Source organism: Mobula hypostoma, chromosome 15 (genome assembly GCF_963921235.1).
Source record: "Mobula hypostoma chromosome 15, sMobHyp1.1, whole genome shotgun sequence".
NCBI classification, from domain to species: Eukaryota; Metazoa; Chordata; class Chondrichthyes; order Myliobatiformes; family Myliobatidae; genus Mobula; species Mobula hypostoma.
Window position 1 is genome coordinate 29394587 of NC_086111.1, and position 18397 is coordinate 29412983.

An 18397-nucleotide genomic window follows, 5' to 3' on the forward strand; every position below is an offset into this window, starting at 1 on the left:
GGCACTGAATAATTAAAGGGCAGTACAGAACAGCTAAGGGCCAGTGGTAAGTTGCACAGTATGGAAACAGGCCCTTTGTCCAAATTGGTTTATGCTGACCAAGCTGCCTATCCAAGCTACTCTCGATTGCCAGCAGTTGGTCCATGTTCTTCTAAACATTTCCTATCCACGTACCTGTTCAACTGTCCATTAAAAGTTGCTATTTTACCTTCCTCAAGCACATCCTTTGGTAGCTCATTCAACATAACATACCACCTTTCATTGCCCTCAAGTTCATATTAAATCTTTCCCCTCTCACCTTAAACCTAGGCCCTCTAGTTCCTGAAGTGAGTTTCAATTTCCTATTTATCTTTATTCTCAGAATTGCATAGATCCTTTGAAGATACAAATGTTTAATGATTGTCTGGTGGAGAAAAATGACGTGGTGAACAGTCAAACCAAAAATGTTAGATCATCTTGCATTTCCCACATACTGACTAGCCGACTTGACAGCTTATTATTCATTCTAAATGCTCTGCATAAAAGAATTGTTTTTCCTGGAATTTCAAGTACACTTTAGAATAATTCACTAATTTTGTTCATGGATGCAATCTGCCATATAATTGCTCAACTACATGAACTTATTGAACTGAAAAGTAAAATCATCCAGCGGAGAAATTATTCTTTGACCTTGCAGAACAAATGCAGGATCACGTAAAGACTAAGGTTTTTTTTTAAAAGCTACTAATACATTTAAGGATTCAAACAACTCTTTGATGTGTCGCTACCTTGTAGCAAATTTCATTTGCCAGAAAACATCTTCTGTTGTGACACATATTTACTTCCCTGATTATATTATAAAATACGGGTTTATCTTACATGAAGGATTGAGGAAAATTACTATTCAGTACTGTGTCAATAATTCAAATTAAAATAGCAGGTATTTACGAACACACTTTTATCTCTAATTTTAGTTGGTTTAAGATGTTAATTTTTGCACTTTGTTTTCCCAGAAGTGGCAGCTTTATTTAATTTAAAATGCAATTGAGCTGGATGATATGATTTTCACAACACTGACACTGCAGCATTTAATTCAGACTGAAGTGACAAAGTAATGTATATAGTCTGCATATGTTTATAATACAATCTGTGACTCACATATTCAGGGGTGATGAAACAAACAAATATCCAATAAATGAGTTAGCTGTGAGGCCAATGTTGAGAAAGTGTGCGTGGTTTATTCATTTGGATCTTAAATATTTGAACTATTGATGGGGACTCTGCTGACATAACCTGGATTTTGCAGGTATCGCGACTCAGTTTGCACTTTTAGGAGGTGGAGATACCTGTCCCTTTCAGATAATGAATATCTCCATTTACCTCTCTATTCCAAGCACTGCAAATATTTAGTCACACCTGAGGCTGGTGGGTGATGGCCTATTTTTTCAGAAAATATCTTCCATTCATGTTGCAATAACAACTTGAATTTAGGCAGCATCATGACATAATGAAACAAGTTCACATTTCCGAAATTTAACAAGTGATTCACAAAAAGAATTGGGATAGCCTAGTGAAAACAGCAGAATTTATGGGACATCTTGAAAGCGAGAGAGAGCCATAGAGGCACTTAAGGAGAAGAACTGAACATCGTAACCAGGCACCGCCATCAATGGTGGAGGGATTAAAACTGAGGTTGCAAACAATAAATTTTGGAAGGCTATAGAGATTTCAGAAAGCTGATAATCGGAGGCAAGACAAAGATGGTTCAAGGTTCAAAGTTCAAAGTAAATTGATTATTAAAGTACAGTACATATATGTCACTATGTATTAACTTAAAATATATATTTTGAAGGCATTTATAAGAAACTAAAGAAATATAATAGAACTTTTGAAAAGTTATATATAAACAAAGGCTGACAAACAACACATGCAAAAGATGACAAAATAAATAAAATAAACAAACACATGAAAACAATAAATAAATAAAACTGAAAACATGAGTTGTAGGGTCCTTAAAAGTGAATCTACGGGTTGTGGGACCAGTTCAGAGTTTGAAGTGAGTGAAGTAATCCATGCTGGGTCATGAGGCTGATGGTTGTAAGGTAATAACTGTTCCTGAACGTGCTGGTGTAGTACCTAAGGCTCTTATTCCTCCTGCCTGATGGAAGGAGTGAGAAGGGAACATGCCTTGGATGGCAGGGGTCCTTGATGATGGTTGCTTCTTTCTTGTGGCATGCTTCCAGTAAATGTTTTCAATGGCAGGGAGGCTTTGCCTATGATGGACTGGGCTGCATCCACGAGTTTCTGTGGTGCTGGATCCGAAAGCAATAGACAAAATTGTTAATAATTGAGACACTGCTCCAAAGTGAGGCAATGTAGATAACTGAGCACTGGGGTGCTGGATAAATGTGATGTTAGCTGTGTAATACATCTACTGATGCTTCTGGACACATCTTCAGTGATGTTCCTGGAATCATCAGGTGTTTTGGGTCTTTCAACATCATACAACCTCCTCCAGGTGACCCAGCCGGGGCTGATCAGACTCCAGCTTGTGTCCAGATGGCTAGCTACTTATGACTCCATGGCTCCCCTCTTTTGGGCCACAGCCATCTTCAGGCCCTCTCTGCCGCATCGGTGGTACTGCGGATGGCTCTGCTCTTCCTCTCTCCCTCGATGTCCAAAATGCTGAAGGCTCTAACTAAGGGATGGGCTATGCATCCCCTACAACCACCTCCACTGGGAGACACCTCGCTCTCCATCCAGCCTGCTGACAGTTGCTGACCAGTCCTGTGTACTTGGAGAGCTTCCTTTCAAAGGCATCTTCCAAGCTATCTTCCCATGGGACTGTCAGCTCCAGCAGCACCACTTGCTTAGTACACTCAGACACTAGGACAATGTCTGGTCACAGGCTGGTGGCTGCGATATGGTTGGGGAACTTCAGCTGCCCTTTGAGGTCCACCAACAGCTGTCAGTCCGTTGCAGAGGTCAGAATGCCTGCAGATGTTCTTTTGGCAGGTATTGGCTGCTCCCCAGTTCTGACAAAGGCAATGGTCTGCTTGGAGGGTCGGGACCGCTTCGCCCACTCAACTCCTGCGCTGACGGCTTCAGAGTTGGTCTTCAGGACCTGATCATGCCTCCACCTGTACCGTTCCTAACCAAGAGCCCTCGCGCAGCCACTGAGGATGTGCTCCAGGGTTCCTTGCTTGGAGCACAGTGGGCACGCAGATGACTCTGCCTTGCCCCACGTGTGCAGGTTTGATGGGCTTGGAAGCACATCGTACACTGCCTGGATGAGAAATTGGATGCAGTGTCGTTCGGCTTTCCAAAGATCAGCCCAGATCACTTTCCTCTCAACCGCATTCTCCCATCTTGTCCAAGCTCAATAAGCACAGTGGAGATTTGTTCAGCTGAAGTTAATGAAGTAAATAGGATGGAAGGCTGGAACTGTCAATTTAGCCCCTCTGATATAGGCTCAAAAACTGAGCAGCTATGTCCTAACCACAAGAATCACCTACAACCTAACTGAATGATTAATTGTTCATAATACAGCAATGAGTATTTTTGAAATTACTTTTAAGTCCACTTCTCTAATCTCAATATACACATGACTGTGTGGCTAGGCATAGCTCAAATTCCAACCATAAATTTGCTGATGACTCAACCATTGTTGGTAGAATCTCAGATGGAGACAAGAGGCCGTAGAGGACTGAGAAATGCCAACTAGTGGAGTGGTGTCACAGCAAGAACCTGGCACTCAATGTCAGTAAGACAAAAGAGCTGATTGTGGACTTCAGAAAGGGTAAGACAAAGGAGCACATACCAATCCTCATAGAGGGATCAGAAGTGGAGAGAGTGAGCAGTTTCAAGTTCCTGGGTATCAGATCTCTGAGGACCTAACCTGGTCCCAACACATCAATTCAGCTATAAAGAAGGCAAGACAGTGACTATACTTCATTAGCAGTTTGAAGAGATTTGGCATGTCAACAAATACAGTCAAAAACTTCTACAGATGTACTGTGGAGAGCATTCTGACAGGCTGCATCACTGTATGGTATGGGGGGGGGAGGGTGGGTGGCTACTGCATAGGACCAAAAGAAGCTGCAGAGGTTTGTAAATTTAGTCGGCCTCATCTTGGGTACTAGCCTACAAAGTACCCAGGAGTGGTGTCTCAGAAAGGCAGTATGCATTATTAAGGATCCCCAGCACCCAGGGCATGCCCTTTTCTCATTGTTACCATCAAGTAGGTGGTACAGAAGCCTGAAGGCACACACTCAGCGATTCAGGAACAGCTTCTTCCCCTCTGCCATACTATTTCTAAGTGGACATTGAACCCGTGAACACCACTTCACTTTTTAAATATATATTATTTCGGTTTTTGCATGATTTTTAATCTATTCATTATACGGATATTGCAATTTATTTATTTATTTTCTTCTTCTATATTATGTATTGCATTGAACTGCTGCTGCTAAGTTTACAAATTTCATGATACATGCCAGTGATAATAACCCTAATTCTGATTCTGATGATTTGGGGTAAAATTAATGATTTTTAAAAGTAGTTCTATTTCCTTCTTAAGTTGCTGACTGTGACGGGATCCTGAATTACCCCTATGAACTGTGCTTTTAAAAGAGAGAGAGAGACGTGCAACACAGCCACCTTGTTATTAAGAGAGAGAGAGATGAAGACTGCTTGGATATGGTGTTATGGTTTCTCTGCAGCATGTTTACACTTCTGCAAGGACACTGGCAGCTTCTGTGTTCTTACAAAGAGAGAAGGGAAGAGCTGCTTGATGGACAGCTGGTGTTCCGCGTGGTGAGATAAATAGAAGGTCAGATGATATACACACAGACACATGATTTTGGACACTGGATGAGCTTTGTTGTGCCCACAGAAAGGTGGGTGTTTGGAGGATGGGTCAGGTGAATCGATCAGTGGCTCTCGCAGTGTGGAAAAGGTGTGACCGGTGGGAAGTTATTTGTGTGTCCAACCCTCGCCTGGGTTGATAACTCACCCACAGAAGACGGTCTCCTTTTTTTTTGTGGTCACATTCATTTAAAGGAAGAGAAGAGGGGAGAGGAAGGTTTGAAATGGAAGGAACCTAGTGACAAAGAGGTCACTGTTTGGACCCTCTCTTCTGTAGCCTGTGAGGGTGAGTTTGAGTTCCATTCGAATACGAAGGTGTGACTGTCACGTAGTTAATCCACAGGAGTGGGTTCTCTGGTGAGGGGAGTACCTTTGTGAATACCACTTGTGTGTTACCCTTGTTTGGGTGCGGTAGTTCACTGAAGAAAGGCACCCCTGTGGCAAATCACTGTTGGAGTTATTTCATATGTCGTGGAACTGGATAAGTGGCTATCACGTTGTGTGTTTGGTTTCCTTGAAGAAGGTACCTCAGTGATAAGCTACTGTTGGTGATAATCCATATGTGGATTCTATTTGAGTATCCTATGCCCACCACTTTGGAACGAGCCATAGCTGAATTCAGATGTGGTACCACTTTTGTTGAAACGATATTCGTTGAAGATCACTGTTGGTGATATTTCGTGTGTGGAGTGGAACAACTTCGAAGATAAAACCTACTACTTTTGTTATTTTGTACTGCTGTCGTGGAATCTGTGCAATATCGACGTAAGCGGCAGTGACTAGTGGGGTACCGCAAGGCTCAGTGCTGGGACCCCAGTTGTTTACAATATATATTATTGACTTGGATGAGGGAATTAAATGCAGCATCTCCAAGTTTGCGGATGACACGAAGTTGGGTGGCAGTGTTAGCTGTGAGGAGGATGCTAAGAGGATGCAGGGTGACTTAGATAGGTTGGGTGAGTGGGCAAATTCATGGCAGATGCAATTTAATGTGGATAAATGTGAAGTTATCCACTTTGGTGGCAAAAATAGGAAAACAGATTATTATCTGAATGGTGGCCGATTAGGAAAAGGGGAGGTGCAACGAGACCTGGGTGTCCTTATACACCAGTCATTGAAAGTGGGCATGCAGGTACAGCAGGCGGTGAAAAAGGCGAATGGTATGCTGGCATTTATAGCGAGAGGATTCGAGTACAGGAGCAGGGAGGTACTACTGCATTTGTACAAGGCCTTGGTGAGACCACACCTGGAGTATTGTGTGCAGTTTTGGTCCCCTAATCTGAGGAAAGACATCCTTGAGGGAGTACAAAGAAGGTTCACCAGATTGATTCCTGGGTTGGCAGGACTTTCATATGAAGAAAGACTGGATGAACTGGGCTTGTACTCGTTGGAATTTAGAAGATTGAGGGGGGATCTGATTGAAATGTATAAGATCCTAAAGGGATTGGACAGGCTAGATGCAGGAAGATTGTTCCCGATGTTGGGGAAGTCCAGAACGAGGGGCCACAGTTTGAGGATAGAGGGGAAGCCTTTTAGGACCGAGATTAGGAAAAACTTCTTCACACAGAGAGTGGTGAATCTGTGGAATTCTCTGCCACAGGAAACAGTTGAAGCCAGTTCATTGGCTATATTTAAGAGGGAGTTAGATATGGCCCTTGTGGCTACGGGGGTCAGGGGGTATGGAGGGAAGGCTGGGGCGGGGTTCTGAGTTGGATGATCAGCCATGATCATAATAAATGGCGGTGCAGGCTCGAAGGGCCGAATGGCCAACTCCTGCACCTATTTTCCATGTTTCTATGTAATTGCTTTCTCTTGACATTTACCCTAGATTACAAATACCTCTCTCTCATCACCTATTCTGTGGATGAACTGAACTTTCATAGTTTACCATCTCAAGACTCTAAGCCTTGTTTCCCCCAAGCTCAATAGTTTGGGAGTTATATTTGCACACATATATACACGTACCACTGTTAACCTGTTTGATTTATCTGGTTATAAATTACTGTTTGACGTAGTTACTAATAAATAGTATTAGTGAATAGCAATACCAGACTCCAAAGTGTTTTCTATTTCTGCTGGTTCTTTAACCCGTCACGGGGTACGTGACACTGACAAAAGATTTAAAATGTGGAATGAAAACTTAGGTATTCAAGACATTCAAAATATACCTGGTGGAAATCCAGTGGGAAAAATCTAAATATTTTTATCAGAAAGCTAAACAAATTGCAAAACCCAGGAAGAAATAGGTAATGGAAGATTTCTGGTTTGTGAAAATGGATGAGGCTGTATGACTGGTTTATACACTGGAATGCAGGCTACTATGTAAGTCCCATGTCAATCTACCTAGTATTGGTACAAATGTGCTGGTTTCACCAAGTTTTTTAAGAATTAAAAAAACAGGTAAATTGTTATTCTTTTGATTAAATAACCATAATTGCTAACTTGTGACAGAGAAAAATCATGTTACTTAACTTCATATTAATAACCCCACACAATAAGGTATTGAGCTTAGTGTCACAAAATTTTGCAACATGGATCAAACACGAAAAGATTGGTTAAGACAAATGTAGGTCCCTTACAGTCAGAAACAGGTGAATTGATCATGGGGAACAAGGACATGGCAGACCAATTGAATAACTACTTTGGTTCTGTCTTCAGTAAGGAGGACATAAATAATCTTCCGGAAATAGTAGGGGACCGAGGGTTTAGTGAGATGGAGGAACTGAGGGAAATACACGTTAGTAGGGAAATGGTGTTAGGTAAATTGAAGGGATTAAAGGCAGCTAAATCCCAGGGCCAGATGGTCTGCATCCCAGAGTGTTGAAGGAAGTAGCCCAAGAAATAGTGGATGCATTAGTGATAATTTGTCAAAACTCTTTAGATTCTGGATTAGTTCCTGAGGATGGGAGGGTGGCTAATGTAATCCCGCTTTTTGAAAAAGGAGGGAGAGAGAAACCAGGGAATTATAGACCGTTTAGCCTGACATCGGCGGTGGGAAAAATGCTAGAGTCAGTTATCAAAGATGTGATAACAGCACATTTGGAAAGCGGTGAAATCATCGGACAAAGTCAGCATGGATTTGTGAAAGGAAAATCATGTCTGACGAATCTCATAGAATTTTTTGAGGATGTAACTAGTAGAGTGGATAGGGAAGAACCAGTGGATGTGGTATATTTGGATTTTCAAAAGGCTTTTGAAAAGGTCCCACACAGGAGATTAGTGTGCAAACTTAAAGCACACAGTATTGGGGGTATGGTGTTGATGTGGATAGAGAATTGGTTGGCAGACAGGAAGCAAAGAGTGGGAATAAACTGGACCTTTTCTGAATGGCAGGCAGTGACTAGTGGGGTACCGCAAGGCTCAGTGCTGGGACCCCAGTTGTTTACAATATACATTAATGACTTAGACGAGGGAATTAAATACAGCATCTCCAAGTTTGCGGATGACACGAAGCTGGGTGGCAGTGTTAGCTGTGAGGAGGATGCTAAGAGGATGCAGGGTGACTTGGATAGGTTAGGTGAGTGGGCAAATTCATGGCAGATGCAATTTAATGTGGATAAATGTGAGGTTATCCACTTTGGTGGCAAGAACAGGAAAACAGATTATTATCTGAATGGTGGCCGATTAGGAAAAGGGAAGGTGCAACAAGACCTGGGTGTCACTGTACACCAGTCATTGAAAGTGGGCATGCAGGTACAGCAGGCGGTGAAAAAGGTGAATGGTATGCTGGCATTTATAGCGAGAGGATTCGAGTACAGGAGCAGGGAGGTTCTACTGCAGTTGTACAAGGCCTTGGTGAGACCACACCTGGAGTATTGTGTGCAGTTTTGGTCCCTTAATCTGAGGAAATACATTCTTGCCATAGAGGGAGTACAAAGAAGGTTCACCAGATTGATCCCTCGGATGGCAGGACTTTCATATGAAGAAAGACTGGATCGACTAGGCTGGAATTTAGAAGATTGGCGGGGCGGGGGGGGGGGATTCTTATTGAAACGTATAAAATTCTAAAGGGATTGGACAGGCTAGATGCAAGAAGATTGTTCCCGATGTTGGGGAAGTCCAGAAGGAGGGGTCACAGTTTGAGGATAAAGGAGAAGCCTTTTAGGACCGAGATTAGGAAAAACTTCTTCACACAGAGAGTGGTGAATCTGTGGAATTCTCTGCCACAGGAAACAGTTGAGGCCAGTTCATTGGCTATATTTAAGAGGGAGTTAGATATGGCCCTTGTGGCTAAAGGGATTGGGGGTATGAAGAGAAGGCAGGTACAGGGTTCTGAGTTGGATGATCAGCCGTGATCATACTGAATGGCGGTGCAGGCTCGAAGGGCTAAATGGCCTACTCCTGCACCTATTTCCAATGTTTCCATGTTTCTATAAGAATTTTTGCAAAGTTTTCTTTACACACTATGCAATATCCTCATCTTCTCCAAGCTGCTGGCTGCTAAAATCTTGCTTTATGAAAAGTTAGGGCATAATTTTAAACAAAATCTAATTATTAAGAGAAGTTTATACATCCCACTGACACTGTTGAATCCCAAGATTGTGCAGCAACATGCTGAGACTACACCCATCATGGAAAATGATATATTTGCTCGCAACGTCTTGGTGTAAAGTATCTTGTTGTATGTGCAGATGTGTTCTGGGAATAGGTTTCTGTGAGTAATCATCAACTTAACTATTCGTTTTTCCCTGAAGGAATTAAAAAGTAACTGCTCTCTGAGAAACATACTACAGTGTCATTCTCTCTCCCCTGTATCCAATAGTGTGAGCTGACTGAATTCTGAATTAGCCAGATAGCCGTTCATTTGCATGCCAAGTATATCCAAAGAATATTTATTGTACATTGCATATGAAGTCTGTTCTGTTTTCAATCAAGGGGACTCAGGCAATTGTACATGTCCCACTCATGCCTAATACACTCCTCTATCTTTAACACAGTGCTCCTTTTTCTTGCACTTACTACATAGAGGTAGGTTTGCTCATGATAATAAGTTATAAGAGATGAAGAGTATGACAAAACTATCTTGCTGTTGCAAGATAGCTTAAATAATTATGTACTTTATGTGCACGTTTGAGAAAATCATTAAAGGACCGGAAAAAACAGCTATTGGAAATAATAAGTGGTTTATCCTTTACAAGACTTTGAACCAAGAGCAACTCTGCCATTCACATCTGAATCTTCCAAGTATTCCCCAAAGGTGAGTGAGCTGAGACGATTAACCCCTGTAAATGAGGGGCATGCAGTTTGCTTGCAAAACAAATTATTAACTTTGATTAGTTTTCTACTTTAATCTCCAGATGAGTGAAAGTTTTATACCACTGAAGAATGTTTGTGATACAGAAGAGATTTTTATGAATTTAAACCTTCAATTCATGCATCTACGTAACTGTCTCGGTCTGGTAGTCAAAGCAGTTAATTAAAATAGGCTTTGTTCCAGAACTTAATCAGCAAAAGTTAGTCTTCAGACTCCCATAATTCAGATCAATATTAGCCTGTACAGACATTTGTTAATCTCAGACATAATTTTCAATCCAGATAGGCCAAAAAATGTCAATAATTAAATTTTACACTTTGGCAACACAAAAGCAATCAGCCTTATTAACAGTAATTAAGAAATTGAAAATGGGGAAAACTAATATTTCAAATAGTTAAAAGAAAGAACCATGAAGTTTTATCTGAGAAAAAAACTGAAGGGGATTCTTTGTTTGTGTTGATCACTTTATAACTTTGTCCTTCAGTAGGAAGCTAAAAAGCCTGATATTGTTCCTCATTCCAATCTATTTGTCAGTCAATTTGTGTGCAAAATAGGATTAAACATGTTGCTTGGCCTCTTCAGTTGAATAACCAGGCATCATTTAATGCTGGCACCACACATTAGAAATGGTAAGCCTGATGAGGAATTGGGCAGCTGTTCGTACCAATGGAATCATAGCAATATCAGCCTTTAGGAGAACGTAAGCAAAACTGCGAAATTAAAGGGTAAAAAACTGCATTATGTGACGTGACTCTGGATTACACTATTCATTCCTAATCCTGATAACTAGATAATAAAAGTGAATTTAGAATTACCATGGCCGGCCTTGCTTGTGGCTGCTGTGCCTGTGTTTGAGGCTGAGGCTGCTGAAGTGTCTGTTGTTGCTGTGCCTGTTGTGATGGCGGCTGCTGCTGGGGTTGCTGTCGTTGCTGCTGCTGCTGTACTGGCGCTGGCGCCGGCGCTGGCTGCTGCTGCTGTTTGTGAGCTTGCCGTGGCTCTTGTTGCTGCGATGCCCGTGCTTGTGGCTGCTGCGGCTGTCGTGCCCGTTGAGGCTGGCGTGGCTGCTGTGGCTCCTGTTGTGGCATCGGTGCCGGTTGTTGTACCTGCGATGGGGCCTGAGCTTGCACTGGCGGAGGTTGCCGTGCTTGTGGCGCTGGCTGCCGCGCTGGTTGCTGCGGATGACTTTGCCGCGATGGCGGAGGCTGGCCGTGCTGCATCCGAGCATGCTGTTGAGGAGATGGTGCTTCCGACTGTTTTCTGGTTGACTGTTGCTGTTGCTGCGAGTGCTTCTGTGATCGTGATGGCTCAGCATCAAGGTGATGCCCAGAGGCTGATCGAGGCTGGGTCCATTCTGCAGACCCTTGATGGGAATCTCGTTGGGATCTCTGCTCTGACTGTTGGCTTCTTTTCTGTAAAGGCTGTTGGGAATATTGCCGGGATTCCTGGCGAAATTGCTCTTTGGAGTGCTGCCTTGAAGACTTCCGTGAAGGTTCATCGGCTACGTGGCGCGATGAGTGTCGGGCAGGCTCACCGTACTGATATGAAGACTGCTTCTGGTGCTCTTTTGAGGAGTAGCGTGGCTGTGAACGATCTACTGGATGCCACGAATCATCCGTCGGTTCATCGTAGTCATGGCGCGGGTGGCTTCGGTAACTGCGTCTCTGTGACGAAGACTGCCCACTGTAATGTCTGGAACGCTCCCTTGGCTTTTCAAACCAGTCTGTCTCCTCTTGGCCCAAGTGATAGGCTTCAAAAACCAAAAAGATATTACAGTCATTTGTCCTCTTGTTGTGCCTGTGGTACCAAGACCGTAGCCATGCAATGATTCAAAGCAGGCAGTTTATGACATGCAGCCAGCCTGCTACCAAGCAGCGAATCCCAGGATAAGATATTTGACACACAACATAACCCACAAAACATATCAATGACCATACATACCACCAATATCAAGAATGAGCTGTGAGGCATGCTTACAATAAAAAAAAGAGTGCATAAAAAGGAATAAAGGCACATGCCAGTCAATTAGGCTTTAAATATAAGAATTAAATCTGTCTTATACATGCAGATATTTACACTGCTGGTGTTTTTTTTTTGATGAAAACTTTGCATTGACCATGCTTTCTAAATGAACTTTAGGTTGACGTGATCACCAGTGACATTCTTTACCTTCACTGTCAGACACAGCACAGTGCATATCATCCATGATGTAACCGTCATCCTCTCTGTAAGTATGGCTACGTGATGTCTCTTTTCCATCCTGCACATCAGGCAAGGAGTGGCTAGAGCCAAACTGAGATCGGCCATCTACAACATTTGGTGGGAGTGGTTCTCTAGAGGACCTTCCCACAGGACTCAAAGGACACTCCTCTTGGGATGCTTGGGCCCTTATAGGACCACGCCCGCGACTATGGCCCATTCCTGCCTTTTGAGAACGCTCCACTGTATCTCTTTCAAAAGATTTACTTCTAGGACTTGGAGCTTCTTTGCCAGATTTTTCAATACCATACATTGAGGAAGATCTTGACCTGCTGCCATTGCTGTAACCTCTCTCTGAATCTTGCAACGATTCTCTGCTTCCATGACCAGAATATCTTTGATGTTCATAAATGTTCTTCTTGAGACCATACGTTATTTCATCCTGAAGCTTCTGTGCTTTCAAGACCACATTGTGTCCTACTGCTGAAGTTGTTGCAGGATATGAAGCAAAGTCAGATTCTACATCTTTAGCTTCCTCTATTGGTGAAAACTTGGAGATCTTCTGTTCTATATTTTGTTTTCTGTGTTTGCTGCGTTTGGTGGATACCACAGCGGGAGCCTGTTGCTTTGAAGAATGCTTTTGAGACCCATAAGAGTTGTGCTTGTCTGATCGGGTGGAATGCTTGTGACTGCTATCTGCATAATAACAAGAGGATCCACTTGAGCTATTTGATATTCTGCCATGGCTATCTGAACTCCTTTGGTAACCATTCTTTCCTCGATGGTCTGATGCTTGGAGATCATACACATCTTCCTCTGAATCATCACCAGCTTTATTATATCCATGGGTTCTATTAGAATTGCTTGCCTCCAAAAAGTCATTCTTTTCTTTTCCGTGTCTTGTATTACTAGGCTGAGGAGATGGTTCTACTTTCTGACTTTCTGTTGCTGAGGTATTCTCTTTGGTCAATTCACTAATATCATCAATCATAACATAATTGCGAGAAATATTGTGTTCTAGGTTTGCATACAGGGAATCTGCTGAATAGTTAGTTGAAGGACTTTCCATTGTACTTCCACTGTCAGCAACTCTCAACTCTGTGTTCTTGTACTGTTCATAGTTGTTACTCACTGCTGTAGTTGTATAAACTTTCTCAGACGTAGTTGCAGAAATATTTACATTTGTATTACTAATTACTTCATAATTGGTGGGTATCTTCTGCTCAAGATCAGCTAATGATGTCTGCCTTGGCTTCTGTTGTGTCGGGATGTTTGCCTGTTGCTGATACTGAGCAGACTGAAAAGGAGCTTGATTTGGATAGGTGGTATGGGTACTGTACTGATTAGGGGCCTGGAAACCAGCCACATTCTGTAAACCAGTGTCGGTCTGGTAGCTTGTGTTCTGTGGATATGATTGTGGCTGAAAAGTGTTTTGAGAATGCAAAGTTGGATGAGACTGAAAATTGTTTTGTGACTGGTAAGTATTGGGAACAGGATAATGGAGTGGTTGATAAGCCCCTTGCTGATAGTTTGAGAGACCTTGAGGAGTGCCCTGTGATGGAGCATAATGAGATGATGTGGGTGGGTGATGTGCAATTGAAAATTCAGAATACTGATTGACTGGAGCAGTGTGTGGCCTAGCTAAGAGATTGCTGCTATTGTATGAAGGTATTCTGGCATTGTTAACTTCACTATCAGACATATAATCCCTGTCTTCTCCTAGACCTCGTGTGTACCCCAGGTCTCGTTTGGTTGGATCTTTGACAAATGTTTCCTTCCTTCGATTGATTCCCAGCTCTATATATCGTAACTTTGCATCAATTTCTTTCTCTTCTTCATCAAGTTCTGCCTGTTTCTTCTGGAGTTTGTTTGATTCTTGCTCTACTTTTTCCAGTTCGTGACTGATATCCTTCAGGAGTTTATCACGAGTGATCTGGTCAGGAAGCGGTCCCCGCTTGCGTGGCAGTGAGGTGCCAAATAGCTGTGGGTGAAATGGTACATTGCCGTGCATTATTTCTTCAGGTGGTGGGCTAGGTAGTGTTCGTTTCACTTTCCTTATAGTGCTCTGCTGTAAATTTCCAATCTGAAATACAAAAGAGAAAATTTCTGTTACCTCTTAAAGTACCTCAAATTATGTTGATGTTTATCATAATTAGTTTTGCAGAAAAAGAATGGCCAAATCAAATCCAAAGAAACAAATTATCAAATTAGCAGGAAATAGGATGCAGTATGTTAAACTTCTTGAGCTGTGACTCCAAACATACTGTATATCAGATCTCATCTGTACCTATAATAGAAACCATTTAGGCTCCAATGATAAAATATGTTTGTTGGAGCATATTTTTTCCTGTGATTAACTGTCATAGAAATAAATTTTTGGGACATTCACAGCATCCATTTACCTGATAGCAGTCGATCACAATTTCAACAATAAAATTAAAACCTGAATTCATGTGCAAATCCTTTCTAATAATGACATGTTAAAAATTTGACTTTGGAGATAATTTACTTTAACTTAGCACAGATCTCAGGGCACACTGAGAATAAATGAAAGATCGGGCAGAAAATACGCATTAAATTGACTTCTCAGCCTCTAGCACAAAGACTGAGATATAAAACTGTCCACTGTGAATTTGTTGCTCAGAAATGGAGAAGGTCTCTTTGCTAAATACTCAAATTTGACCTCAAATTAATGAGACTTTACTGATTTTAAGACAATTGATGCTTTATATTTTTAAGTAACCTAAAATATTGCAACTGTTCTACTCACTGCGATAATCTGAAATAATTCTCAACACACAAAGTTTAATTCTATTGCATTGGCAAATCACCCTGATGTTGTTTAAAGAGATTCAGATTTTGGAATATTTGTCTTTATGTAATTAACAAGGATAATATCTGTGCAGCCTCACCTCCAGTCCAAGACATGAAAAAGAATCCAAGATTATTCTTTCAAATGATTGTTTATCCACGAACTAATGAAAACCACTAATGAACCCAAGATTGGCACTCTAATGTTAACATAAGCAGGCAAACAGTTAAAAGAAAGAAAAATCTGTCCTGGGATTTTGAATATTGCAATTAAAAATTGCAAGTATATTAGGAATAATCTTACAAAACTCTTTCAATCCGGGAATTGTACCTTTATAGATTGGAAAATTACAGATGTAACTCCATTACTTGGAAAAAAAAGAGGTGAGATTGCAGACTTGACAGATTAAAATCTGCTGCAGATATCTTATAACTTGTAATTAAGAGCAAAGTGACTAAGCATTTTGAAGTTTCAGCTTATTGGTGAAAGCTGCATTGGATGTGTAAAAGACCGTCAGGATTTATGACTAATGAACTTAACTGAATTTCTAAAGAAGTAGCTGAAATAGTAGACAGGAAAGTACCCTCAATTTAATTTTGTATGAATTTCAAAGGGAGCCAGTAAATCAAAAGTATGAAAATGTTAGATAAAATAAAGTTCATGGGATTGGATGCAAACTATTGATCTGGTTAATGGATTAGTTTAGCAGTAGAAGAGAGAGGTTGGCTTGATGAATAGGTAACTCAAATTGGAAGGAAGTGATAAATGGCTTCAACAGATATTGTTGCTGAGGCCTTAACAAATCCCCATAATTATTCATGAGTAATGAAGGGAGTCATACGTATAAGTCTGAAAGGAATATATGATAGGATAGTTGTCACAGGTGTCACAAAAACAGTCATAGTCAAATATGTCCCCACAAAGTCATTCAGTGTCTCACCCAACCAGAGCCCTGGATGAACCATGCAATCTGAAATCCGCTGAGGACCAGATCAGGGACATTCAGTTCTGGCAATCAAGTATTAAGTAGAAGACGTCCAGGTATAATCTCCAGAAACCCATTTCACAGGCGAAGCGGCAACTCCAGACCAAACTTAATCATTGGAGGATGCTTGGCAGCTGTGGCAGGGCTTGAATGCTACCACTTCCTACAAAGTGAAGCCAAGTGACATAGGTGACAACAAGGCTTCACTCCCAGTTGAGCTCAATGCCTATTATGCTCACTTTAAGCATCAAAACATGGAGGCACCTTCACAAATACCCACAGCTCTTGATAACATTGTGATTTTAGTTCTTGAGGACAATGCAAGTTTATCTTTCAGAAGCGTGAATCGACAAAAGCATCTGGCCCAGTTGGGGTAGCTAAATGAGCACTAAATACCTGTGCTGATGAACTAGCTGGAGTAGTAACCAACATCTTCAGCCTCTTGTTTCAGCAGTCTGAGGTACCCAACTGCTTCAAGCAGGCTTTAATTACATCAATGCCCAAGAAGAACGTGGTAACCTGCCTTGGGAACGTCGACTCAGACCATGAGAGGCCTGCATCAGGCATTTTCATGCCTTACAAGGCGCAGATTGGAAGTCTGTGTGGGGCGCCACTCCTCACGCAGACACTAGAGCAATGTGTGGTTAAGTGCCTTGCTCAAGGACACAAACACGCTGCCACCGCTGAGGTTCGGACTAGCGGCCTTCAGATCACTAGACAAACGCCTTAACCACTTGGCCACGTGCCTTAATGACTATCATCCACTTGTGATGAAGTGCTTTGAGAAGTTGATGATGAAACATACAGTGACATGCAGAAGTTTGGCACCCCTGGTCAAAATTTCTGTTACTGTGAATAGCTAAGCGAGTAAAAGATGACCTGATTTTCAAAAGGCATAAAGTTAAAGATGACACATTTCTTCAATATTATAAGCAAGATTATTTTTTTATTTCCATCTTTTACTGCTTCAAAATGATAAAAAAGGAAAAGGGCCCGAAGCAAAAGTTTGGGCACCCTGCATGGTCAGTACTTAGTAACACCCCCTTTGACAAGTATCACAGCTTGTAAATGCTTTTTGTAACCAGCTAAGAGTCTTTCAATTCTTGTTTGGGGAATTTTCACTCATTCTACCTTGCAAAAGGTTTCTAGTTCTGTGAGATTCTTAGCCCGTCTTGCATGCACTGCTCTTTTGAGGTCTATCCACAGATTCTCGATGATGTTTAGGTTGGGGGACTGTGAGGGCCATGGCAAAACCTTCAGCTTGCTTCTCTTGGGGTAGTCCATTGTGGACTTTTAAACACAAAATAATCTGCAGATGCTGGGATCAAAGCAACACGCATAGCACACTGGAGGAACTCAGCAGGTCGGGCAGCATCAATGGAAACGATGAGTCGACATTTCGGGCCGGAACCCTTCGTCAGGACTGAACAAAGAAGGAGGGGGAAGGATTTGAAGAATGCTTGTAGGTTCAGTTGAAAGACCAGTAATTTGAAAGACAAAGGGGTGGGGGAGGGGAAGCAGGGTCGCAATAGGCAGGAAAACAATGGGTAGTAGAAGAAGGAGGCGGAACCATGAGGGAGGTGATAGGCAGCTGGGGGAGGGGGCAGAGTGAAATATGGATAGAGGAAGGGAGGGGGAGGGAATTACCAGAAGTTGGAGAATTTTATGTTCATACCAAGGGGCTGGAGACTACCTAGACGGTATATGAGGTGTTGCTCCTCTAACCTGAGTTTAGCCTTATCATAGCAGTAGAGGAGGCCATGTATGGACTTATCTGAGTGGGAATGGGAGGCAGAGTTGAAGTGGGTGGCTACCGGGAGATCCTGTCTGTTGGTGCTCAACAAAGCGGTCCCCCAATCTGTGTCAGGTTTCACCGATGTAGAGGAGGCCGCACCGGGAGCACCAGATGCAACAGATGACCCTAACAGACTCAGAAGTGAAGTGTTGCCTCACCTGGAAGGACTGTTTGGGGCCCTGAATGGTGGCAAGAGATGGTTTTCCTGCCTATGATGACCCTGCTTCCCCTCCACCACCCCTTTGTCTTTCAAATTACCGGTCTTTCAACTGAACCTACAAGCATTCTTCAAATCCTGCCCCTCCCCCCCGCCCCCTTTGTTCAGTCCTGACGAAGGGTTCCGGCCCAAAACGTCGACTCATCGTTTCCATTGATGCTGCCCAACCTGCTGAGTTCCTCCAGTGTGCTGTGAGTGCTCCATTGTGGATTTTGAGGTGTATTTAGGATCACTATCCTGTTGTAGAAGCCATCCTCTTTTTATCTGCAGCTTTTTTTACAGACCGTGTGATG

At 42.3% G+C, this 18397-nt stretch overlaps 1 protein-coding gene across 11 annotated transcripts in view; it reads right to left on the reverse strand.

The window, feature by feature from the left end:
* LOC134356771 (protein bassoon-like) overlaps positions 1-18397 on the reverse strand; it is a 517214-nt gene that overhangs the window by 199552 nt on the left and 299265 nt on the right. For 10 of the 11 annotated variants that reach the window (XM_063067877.1, XM_063067876.1, XM_063067878.1 and 7 more), the window contains 2 exons: positions 12266-14378; positions 10915-11846 (listed from right to left, as the gene is read on the reverse strand). In XM_063067877.1, coding sequence (XP_062923947.1) covers positions 10915-11846; positions 12266-14378 — 3045 coding nt within the window. The remainder of the gene's footprint in view (positions 1-10914; positions 11847-12265; positions 14379-18397) is intronic. The other variant, XM_063067881.1, reaches the window with a different exon arrangement.